The 11599-nt window shown below is 42.8% G+C and overlaps 1 protein-coding gene across 2 annotated transcripts in view; it reads left to right on the forward strand.

Moving 5' to 3' along the window:
* Positions 1–10686, forward strand: part of LOC139474652 (cytochrome P450 10-like) — a 52487-nt gene extending 41801 nt beyond the window's left edge. For both annotated transcript variants that reach the window (XM_071257749.1, XM_071257748.1), the window contains 2 exons: positions 7629–7841; positions 8536–10686. In XM_071257749.1, the coding sequence (XP_071113850.1) occupies positions 7629–7841; positions 8536–8664 (342 nt within the window). In that variant the 3' untranslated portion in view covers positions 8665–10686. The remainder of the gene's footprint in view (positions 1–7628; positions 7842–8535) is intronic.
* Positions 10687–11599: the final 913 nt, after the last annotated feature.

Consider the following 11599-nt stretch of genomic DNA (forward strand, 5'->3'; position numbering starts at 1 on the left):
CCCGATTATGTTTCTAGGTTTGTCAGCACCATACCCGTGCTCGTGGGTTTCACCGAAGTGGTAAACGTCTAAGACCTGCATCACTTCGGGCTTTCCTCCCACATTAAGCTGACACGCCGCGATATAACTGGAATACTGTTAAAAGCGGCGTTAAACACAACTCACTCACTCACTCATTCATACAGCGTTATTTCTTCAACAGGTGGGACTCATAATCAAGAACTCATAAGCAATATAGACACAAGAACTTGAAAACTGTGTATCTTCACTAGATTAAACAGCTAGATGCATGCATTTAAACGTGTGTCAAAGGATAAAAAAGTTGTCATGATATCTATATGTTTGTCAGGTCATCACCGCTTGATGCGATCTCAGCATGTTGCCGGTCCCACTAGTTCACATCACACGTGTCAACTCAAAAACTTTGTTTTTCCGTTATCGTGAAATCATCTTGGCTAACTCGTTTTCAAATTATTGTTTCGTAGACGTTTGTATATGTATGCAAGATCCTAACGTTATTCTGTTTTGTGATAAGTTCCAACATGTATCTGTTGATAGGCTCAGAACCTCCGTTACAGTAAAACATTTTGTTGTGGTGAGGTGAGGTGAGGTGAAATGGGGTTTAACGTCGCATCCAAGATTATTGCACACGTGCATGCACTTTTGTGTGTAGCTGCTTGTACTAGTCTGGACTGATGTCGATTTATTACGCTAGCCCACTGAGAAACCATGCCGCAGTTTAACATGAAAACTCCACTTAGACACAGTATACTGACTCCGAGCCGACCAGTCCTTGTTTTAGCCCCTTAATGCCGAGCCCCCGACAGGGTAACAACAAGTACCATCTTTTAACGTCTTTGGGTACGACGCGGCCAGTGATCGAACCCCGCTCTACCACAAGACAACGGAGGCGGTCATTTTGCTGTGGACAGTACGCGATGTCAAATATGTACAAGGACTTGAGTGTCTTTGGCAAATTGTTCCATGTGACAAGTCAATAAATATGCAGGGGTCTGTGGCCATTGTAAAATGAGTGAGTGAGTGAGTATGGTTTTGCGCCGCTTTTAGCAATATTCCAGCAATATCACGGCGGGGACACCAGTAATGGGCTTCACACATTGTACCCATGTCGGGAATCGAACCCGGGTGTTCGGCGTGACGAGCGAACGCTTTAACCACTAGGCTACCCGACCGTCCCCTTTGGAAAATGAACAAACTTGAGGAAGTATACTTTGTGTCAACAGATCCACTGTTTTAACAATGGAACGCTTTCCAACTCGAATTACGTGCTGAATAACAGCGTTGAAACTCTGATTTTCTTTTAAAGCATACATATTGTTCCACTACCAGCTTCAGATAGTGAAGTAAGCTATCACACAACATCAGATACTCAGCGAAATGAAATGTAACTCCGAGGCACACCAATTAACCCACATTCTCCTTACAAATGTTTGTTTCGTAATAAACAGGTTAGGTCTGTCACGTTCGTCCTGACATCTGTCGCGCACCAACAGAACATTCGAGGTGCAGCGGTCAGATTGATAGCAAAAAAGTAGATACAGGATTCTGTGAATGTGAAGGTCACGTAGTAGATTAGTCGTGTCAGTCAAGTGTTTTTGTTTCTGAAATCTGAGCGTCTTATCATTTATATTTTGTACAACTCCATTTTGCGTAGAACAAACAAATTACCCCATTTTGACTAGAATAAATAAAATCGCCACTTTGCCCTGAACAAAAAATTCCCAGTTTGCCCCAAGAAAAAAACAAAACCTTTTTTTCGGGAACCAAAAAAATCTATTTCCCTACAACAAAAAAGTTCCCCGTTTTAGCCAGAACAAACACATTCCCCATTATGCCCGGAATAAATAAATTCCCCATTTTGCATGTAACAAAACAATTCCCCATTTTACCTGGAACAAGATATGAAGAGACGAATACAATACCTGCTGGCCCAAAGGCTTTGCTATACTGTGGAAATTGCAATTGTTCTATTGCTATAAGTTGCTTTGTGAAGCCGGACTTGTGTGTCATTTTCTAAAATTATGCAGATCCTGAGGGCCAAAAACGGTCCACGTCATCCCTTGTCCTTTCCCCTACGTCCCGTGTTAAGTCTATGTTAAAGTATGGGAGTTACCATCACCTTGGCGCTACTACAGTCGTAAGTCTACGTTAAAGTATGGAAGTTACCATCACCTTGGCGCTACTACAGTCGTAAGTCGATGTTAAAGTATGGGAATTATCATCACCTTGGCGCTACTACAGTCGTCAGTCTGTGTAAATTTATATGGGAGTTACCATCACCTTGGCGCTACTACAGTCGTAAGTTTGTGTTACAGTATAGGAATTATCATCACCTTGGCGCTACTACGATCTTCAGTCTATGTTAAAGTATTGGTGTTTCCATCATCTTGGCGCTACTACAGTCGTGAGTCTACGTTAAAGTATGGGAGTTACCATCACCTTTGAGCTACTATAGTCGTAAGTCGTTGTTAAAGTATGGGAGTTACCATCACCTTGGCGCTACTACAGTCGTAAGTCTATGTTAAAGTATGGAAGTTATCATCACCTTTGCGCTACTTCAGTCGTAAGTCGATGTTAAAGTATGGGAGTTACCATCACCTTGGCGCTACTACAGTCGTAAGTTTGTGTTACAGTATAGGAATTATCATCACCTTGGCGCTACTACGATCTTAAGTCTATGTTAAAGTATTGGTGTTTAAATCATCTTGGCGCTACTACAGTCGTGAGTCTACGTTAAAGTATGGGAGTTACCATCACCTTTGAGCTACTATAGTCGTAAGTCGTTGTTAAAGTATGGGAGTTATCATCACCTCGGCGCTACTACAGTCGTAAGTCTACGTTAAAGTATGGGAGTTACCATCACCTTGGCGCTACTACAGTCGTAAGTCTATGTTAAAGGATAGGAATTATCATCACCTTGGCGCTACCATCACTTTGTGGAACGGGGCCTGCTCTTTGCTTACACTATCAACCACTGGTTTGACATGTCCTGGCCGCCATTACACTAAGGTCACATCCCCTCACTAACTCAGTCACTACCAACGTTGGCTGCAACCGACGGAGGCAATCACTATAGGCTTAAGTTATCCTAATAACGGTGCTAATATACCAACATAAAATGCATTTAAGATAACAGAAAAAAGAGACAAAGAAATTAAACTGACAGCTGGAACAAAACACAGATATGTGCTTCACGAGTACATGTAAAGATAGTTGCCTTGATATCTATATATAGGTCAGGTCATCCACGCGCCGTGATGACCTTGGGTGATCTGGTCAGGTGACAGTTGCCACAACACTCAAACATACGGATCAGGGTGAATAACAATGCAAGTGATTCGCGTTACATACTTAATTACCCCCAAAAGAGACGACAAGGTTGTCAAATTATCTATAGTCATAAGGGCTGACAAAATCGGGTGGCCCCAATGCATGACCCATAACCCAATGACTGTGGGTTCGAAACCCGATTCACCCCGATTGTTTGGTAGGTTTGTCACCCTGATAGCTTTGTCAGCATCATACCCGTGCTCAAGGGTTTCAACAAATTGGTACAAACTCACTCACATGATGATGCAATAATTCCTTCTAGAAACTCACCTATATGTAAGTCATGTCATTCATACAGGGGGGCACGGGTGGCCCAGTCGTCTAAGGCGCCGCGATTCGCTGTGCAGAGTTGCGTCCCTTGGGCACGCCAGAAACCTATGATTGTGGGTTCGAATCCCGGTTCGCCTCGATTATGTTTCTAGGTTTGTCAGCACCATACCCGTGCTCGTGGGTTTCACCGAAGTGGTAAACGTCTAAGACCTGCATCACTTCGGGCTTTCCTCCCACATTAAGCTGACACGCCGCGATATAACTGGAATACTGTTAAAAGCGGCGTTAAACACAACTCACTCACTCACTCATTCATACAGCGTTATTTCTTCAACAGGTGGGACTCATAATCAAGAACTCATAAGCAATATAGACACAAGAACTTGAAAACTGTGTATCTTTACTAGATTATACGGCTAGATCCATGCATTTAAACGTGTATTAAAGGATAAAAAAGTTGTCATGATATCTATATGTTTGTCAGGTCATCACTGCTTGATTCGATCTCAGCATGTTGCCGGTCCCACTAGTTCACATCACACGTGTCAACTCACAAACCTTGTTTTTCCGTATCGTGAAATCATCTTGGCTAACTCGTTTTCAAATTATTGTTTCGTAGACGTTTGTATATGTATGCAAGATCCTAACGTTATTCTGTTTTGTGATAAGTTCCAACATGTATCTGTTGATAGGCTCAGAACCTCCGTTACAGTAAAATATTTTGTTGTGGTGAGTTGAGGTGAGGTGAAATGGGGTTTAACGAAGCATCCAAGATTATTGCACACGTGCATGCACGTTTGTGTGTGGCTGCTTGTGCTAGTCTGGACAGTATACTGACTCCGAGCCGACCAGTCCTTGATTTAGCCCCTTAATGCTGAGCGCCAGACAGGGTAACAACAAGTACCATCTTTTAACGTCTTTGAGTACGACGCGGCCAGTGATCGAACCCCGCTCTACCACTAGACAACAGAGGCTGTCCCTTTGCTGTGGACAATACGTGATGTGAAAAATATGTACAAAGACTACATACATACATATTGTTCCACTACCAGCTTCAGATAGTGAAGTAAGCTATCACACATCAGATACTCAGCGAAATGAAATGTAACTCCGAAGCACACCAATTAACCCACATTCTCCTTACAAATGTTTGTTTCGTAATAAACAGGTCTGTCACGTTCGTCCTGACATCTGTCGCGCACCCACAGAACATTCGAGGTGCAGCGGTCAGATTGATAGCAAAAAAGTAGATACAGGATTCTGTGAATGTGAAGGTCACGTACTAGATTAGTCGTGTCAGTCAAGTGTTTTTGTTTCTGAAATCTGAGCGTCTTATCATTTATATTTAGTGCAACTCCATTTTGCGTAGAACAAACAAATTACCCCATTTTGACTAGAATAAATAAAATCGCCACTTTGCCCTGAACGAAAAATTCCCAGTTTGCCCCAAGAAAAAAATACCTTTTTTTCTGGAATCAAAAAAATCTATTTCCCTACAACAAAAAAGTTCCCCGTTTTAGCCAGAACAAACACATTCCCCATTATGCCCGGAATAAATAAATTCCCCATTTTGCATGTAACAAAACAATTCCCCATTTTACCTGAAACAAGATATGAAGAGACGAATACCATACCTGCTGGCCCAAAGGCGTTGTTATACTGTGGAAATTGCAATTGTTCTATTGCTATAAGTTGCTTTGTGAAGCCGGACCTGTGTGTCATTTTCTAAAGTTATGCAGATCCTGAGGGCCAAAAACGGTCCACGTCATCCCTTGTCCTTTCCCCTACGTCCCGTGTTAAGTCTATGTTAAAATATGGGAGTTACCATCACCTTGGCGCTAATACAGTCGTAAGTCTACGTTAAAGTATGGAAGTTACCATCACTTTGGCGCTACTACAGTCGTAATTCTACGTTAAAGTATGGAAGTTACCATCACCTTGGCGCTACTACAGTCGTAAGACTACGTTAAAGTATGGAAGTTACCATCACCTTTGAGCTACTACAGTCGTAAGTCTACGTTAAAGTATGGGAGTTACCATCACCTTGGCGCTACTACATTCGTAAGACTACGTTAAAGTATGGAAGTTACCATCACCTCTGAGCTACTACAGTCGTAAGTCTATGTCAAAGTATGGGAGTTACCATCACCTTTGCGCAACTACAGTCGTAAGTCTACGTTAAAGTATGGGAGTTACCATCACCTTGGCGCTACTACAGTCGTAAGACTACGTTAAAGTATGGAAGTTACCATCACCTTTGAGCTACTACAGTCGTAAGTCTGTGTTAAAGTATGGGAGTTACCATCACCTTGGCGCTACTACAGTCGTAAGTCTACGTTAAAGTATGGAAGTTACCATCACCTTGGCGCTACTACAGTCGTAAGTCTATGTTAAAGTATGGGAGTTACCATCACCTTGGCGCTACTACAGTCGTCAGTCTACGTTAAAGTATGGGAGTTACCATCACCTTGGCGCTACTACAGTCGTAAGTCTATGTTAAAGGATAGGAATTATCATCACCTTGGCGCTACTACAGTCGTAAGTCTATGTTAAAGGATAGGAATTATCATCACCTTGGCGCTACTACAGTCGTAAGTCTATGTTAAAGGATAGGAATTATCATCACCTTGGCGCTACCATCACTTTGTGGAACGGGGCCTGCTCTTTGCTTACACTATCAACCACTGGTTTGACATGTCCTGGCCGCCATTGATGACCTTGGGTGATCTGGTCAGGTGACAGTTGCCACAACACCCAAACATACGGATCAGGGTGAATAACAATGCAAGTTATTCGCGTTACATACTTAATTACCCCCAAAAGAGACGACAAGGTTGTCAAATTATCTATAGTCATAAGGGCTGACAAAATCGGGCGGCCCCAATGCATAACCTGGCAGATTGTGAGTCATAGCATAGTAAAGTTTCTTTCTCGTTTACGGGGCACGGGTTGCCCATTCGCTTAAGGCGCTGCAATTCGCTGTGCAGAGTTGCGTCCCTTGGGAATGCCAGAAACCTATAATTTGTGGGTTCGGGTCCCAGTTCACCCCGATTATATTTCCAGGTTTGTCAGCACCATACCCGTGCTCGTTATTTTCACGTTTGAGACCTGCATCATTTCGGGCTTTCCTCTAACATTAAGCTGACAGGCCGTGATATATTTGTATTGTTTGTCTGTTGTTTAACGCCGCATCCAACAATATTCCAGCTATATGACAGCAGTCTGTAAATAATCGAGTCTGAACCAGACAATCCAGTGATTGACATCATGGGCGTCGACCCTAATGAAGCTGACACGCCGTGATATAACTGGAATACTGTAAAAAACCCAACTCACTCACTCACTCACTCTTTCTTGTTTATGTCAGACCGACGTAATAATATGGAAATAACATTACAGCCCGTTGCGTAACATTCACTCCATCAATAACGGTTCTTACTTTAAGACACCTGCCCAATTATACAGAGGGCATGCCTGACCAAGTAGTCAATGTGCAGAGTTCCTTCCCGTGGCAGTAACAGAACCCTATGATCCTGGGTTCGAATCCCATTTTTGCGCTGATTATGATTCTTGGTTTGTCAACACTGTGCACGTGGGGGGCACGGGTGGCCCAGTCGTCTAAGGCGCCGCGATTCGCTGTGCAGAGTTGCGTCCCTTAGGCACGCCAGAAACCTATGATTGTGGGTTCGAATCTCGGTTCGCCCCAATTATGTTTCTAGGTTTGTCAGCACCATACCCGTGCTCGTGGGTTTCACCGAAGTGGTAAACGTCTAAGACCTGCATCACTTCGGGCTTTCCTCCCACATCAAGCTGACACGCCGTGATATGATTGGAATACTGTTAAAAGCGGCGTTAAACCAGACTCACTCACTCACTCACTGTGCACGTGCTTGTGCATCAGATTGGGCTTCCCACGTCATCTGAAATATCGTGCAACACCGTGTTAAACAAAACTCTCTCACCTCATCACTTGCATATTGCGTCAAATGCCGAATTTCTCTTCACAGACAATTGTTATCATGAACAACCCACGTCTACTGAAGAACCCTGAATATGTGAAGGATCCTGACAAGTATCAACCAGATCGGTGGCTGAGGAATTCCTCGGGTCAGCTGACGAATAATATACCTGGTGTGGGGCTTCTACCCTTCAGCTTCGGGCCCCGAAAATGTGTAGGACAGCGATTTGCTGAACAGGAATTAAATCTTGCTGCTGTTAAGGTACGTAATTAATTTTTCAAAGTAAATCTTTTACATAAACATATATTTTAAGCACTTGAAATCTTTTAGATCGTTTTCAAAGACACGGAAACTGACCTTTCCACAAGGAGGATTAACCTAAACAAGTGATTTACACAGTATTGTTATAACAAAATCGCACTTCAACGCCTTCGCGAAGCATGCGCTGCAATCGATGACATGGTAATATATATATACCACATGATAAATAGGATTTCTGCATGACGAACAACACTCTTGGAAACCCTACAATGGCAAGACTGTCACGATGATAGCAGCCGGGGCACAAATATAGAACTGATGACGTCATTGGAAAAAAACAAGACATGATGCATTGGAAGTTACATACGGGCTATAAACGATTCTCCTAACACTTTAGACTTTATTTTCTAGAAGACAAGAAATTAGTTTAGACATCATTTATTATGAATCTGTTTTGGAAAGATATTTTATACGTGTGAGTTGCTTCCCTTAGTTGTGCAAGGATAGGCTGATCATGGATTCGGACCCGAGATCTGGCCAGATCCAGTGCTCGTTGGTTTCAATTAAGTACATGTAGTATGCATGGTACCCGCGTCTCCTCGTGCTTTCCTCCCACATTAAGCTAACAGGCCGCCATGTTACTGAAGTACTGATCAATCGTTACAAGACTTCAAGTGTCACTGTTTTTTTCCAGGTGCTTCAAAACTTCAAGATCTCACTGCCGGAAGGTTTCGAGGAGCCAGAAATCATTTATGAAGTTTTTGGGACATTTTCGAAACCAATCCCTTTCATCTTCACACCCCGAGAACAGATCCAAAGTTAAATTATTATTCTAACATTCTGGATTCGATGTACGGCTAAGACGCTCATGTGTTGACCTGACTTCTTGTAAAGACTATGGAAGAGGGTGGGATGTGTCCACGAGAAACACACTATATGTTATGCAAATGCGGTGACCGACATATACCCTGTGAACATCTGGTCATTGTGACTAGCATTAACCTACCTGATCCTGCGTTAACATACATACCCCTGTGTTCACCGCAATTTGGGATCTGAGGGGAAGCAACTACGAGTCCTAGGGCCGTGTCGTCAATAGCACCGACATGATATGATACTGCGTCTACTTACAGGCCGACTCAACCAAGATGGTATGCCTAAGCATCAACATGACATTATACTTCGTCTACCTAAAGGCCGACTCAACCAAGATGGTATGCCTAAGCATCAACATGACATTATACTGCGTCCACTTACAGGCCGACTCAACCAAGATGGTATGCCTAAGCATCAACATGACATTATACTGCGTCTACCTACAGGCCGACTCAACCAAGATGGTATGCCTAAGCATCAACAGGACATTATACTGCGTCTACTACAGGCCGACTCAACCAAAATGGTATGCCTAAGCATCAACATGACATTATACTGAGACTACTACAGGCCGACTCAACCAAGATGGTATGCCTAAGCATCAACAGGACATTATACTGCGTCTACCTACAGGCCGACTCAACCAAGATGGCATGCCTAAGCATTAACAGGACATTATACTGCGTCTACCTACAGGCCGACTCAACCAAGATGGTATGCCTAAGCATCAACATGACATTATACTGCGTCTACTTACAGGCCGACTCAACCAAGATGGTATGCCTAAGCATCAACATGACATTATACTGCGTCTACCTACAGGCCAACTAAACTATGATGGTTCCTATCTTCCCTAAGTCCAGTTTCCACCCTTGCCGAACTGGGCTGGAAATCCGGAGTTACATTTTGGCTGGACAAACGAGTCTACGCATAGTCCAATCACAATCGCGTAACGAAGTAGACATCCGGTTCGAAAAGAACGTGGATTTCAACATGCAGATTTCGATCGACTGCAGGGTTTGCAAAACATGTGTACCGTCAACTGGGTGTCGACAAATATTTTGCAAATCCTTTCATGTTTTTAAGCAAGGTGCTCACGTGATGTGACGCACTTCGCCACGTAACATCCGTTTTATTACAATATAGATCTTGATCATCGATCAGATCATCTTGACAAGTTGCCGCCATTTTGCTTGAAGCAAATGCGAGCGATATGAGAGATGGAATCTGATTGGTCAATAGGAGGGACATAGAAGGCGTTCCTATCGAGCCTGGAAATTCCCGCCTACTTCAGCAAGGGCGGAATCTGGACTTTTATAGTCAGTTAACGCCCTTGACTGGGGGAGATGGGTAAGTTGGCCGACGTAAAGACTATACAAGTTGGAATATAGTATTTGTTTATTGTCAATTTGTTGTCAACGTAACAGACAAGATGCTATCAAGCCGGTGTTTGGTGCGAGTTTCCCTATGTTGGGTATTTTCAACAGAGGTATTAAAACCAACTACACAACTAAACAAATAAATTTCATATTATTATAGATAGTACGGCATGAACAAACCTTCCACCATCCGTTCCTAAGAGTATCATATTAAATATGTTTGAATGTATATTTCAGTTGACTGAAATCTTGGGTAGTTCTCAGTAACGTTTAAAGTTACAGCATTCTTGATACCACGCTGGCGTGTCCAAACTGATGAACCCATGTGACCTGTAATCCCAGTAGAAAACACTTTCATCTGCTGGTCAAATGGTATGTGTTAATACTGACATAAAACATGTTTTAGTAGTGTATGTCGCCAACAGGGCTTGTTAGTAGTGCTATCATAATGTATATTATATACAAAGCGAGCATGTATGGACTCGTACTACTTGCAATATGCTACTTACTGGATACGTGTTGCCACGCCACGTTCGGACATAATCATTGACCTTGTATTTTTGAAGGCACTAATAAATACAGTTATTGACGGTTTGTGTTATGTTGTTAATTCGATGCCATGTGCGGATTATTAATAAATGTTAGATTGATATGTGAGTGGGGAATATTTATTGTCTTGATCAAGATTCAACCGTGATGGTCACCATGTATGGTCAACACACATCGTATCCATTTAAGGTGTCGAACGTACAGCAGGATCGTTGCTAACAAACAATTTATCTACTTGGCCAACCGAATGTTCTAGCTGGTGAGAATGATGAACAATCGAGTCATTAGAGATGTTCTCAGCATTAGTCCCCAGCATGGAACGGGTGGCCAGACTCTGTGTCATGACTGGGTGGTATGTCATCGTACCGCAAGGACGCATGGTTTGTTTGTTGTTTAACGCCGCACTCCGCAATATTCAAGCTATATGACGGCGGTCTGTAAATAATCGAGTCTGAACCATACAATCAAGTTATATCATGAGCATCGATCTACGGAACTGGGATACGACGATGACATGCATCAACCTAGTTACGGCAAGCATGGGTTGCTGAAGCCCTATTCTAACCCGGATCTTCTCGGGTGAGATGATGTTTGGTGTTGATTCTTGTTTCCGCCTCTGGTCTGCCTGGTCCAGGGCGCCCTTATCCAGTTTGTTTCACGACTGCGCCGTGAAACATCATTCAATCGCTCCCACGGTTCGGTTGTGGTTGGTTAATCGTTGTCACCCTTTTTCAGATCCATCAATAAAAAAAAGCAAGAATTGCTCCAACGTATGATCATCAATATTGAAGGAGAGCCGTGTAGCTCACCTTTTATTAACAAAGATTTTGAGACAAAATCAGAACTGTAGGACATGAGTTACATTCAAAATACAAAGAGAAAATATTACCCCTGTCTACATAATAGGGTACATATTAGGGTACAGCAGTTCTCCAGTCAAACTGTTATATTTAA

Source organism: Haliotis cracherodii, unplaced genomic scaffold, assembly GCF_022045235.1.
Source record: "Haliotis cracherodii isolate W230 unplaced genomic scaffold, xgHalCrac1.p SCAF_3, whole genome shotgun sequence".
Classification (NCBI taxonomy): domain Eukaryota; kingdom Metazoa; phylum Mollusca; class Gastropoda; order Lepetellida; family Haliotidae; genus Haliotis; species Haliotis cracherodii.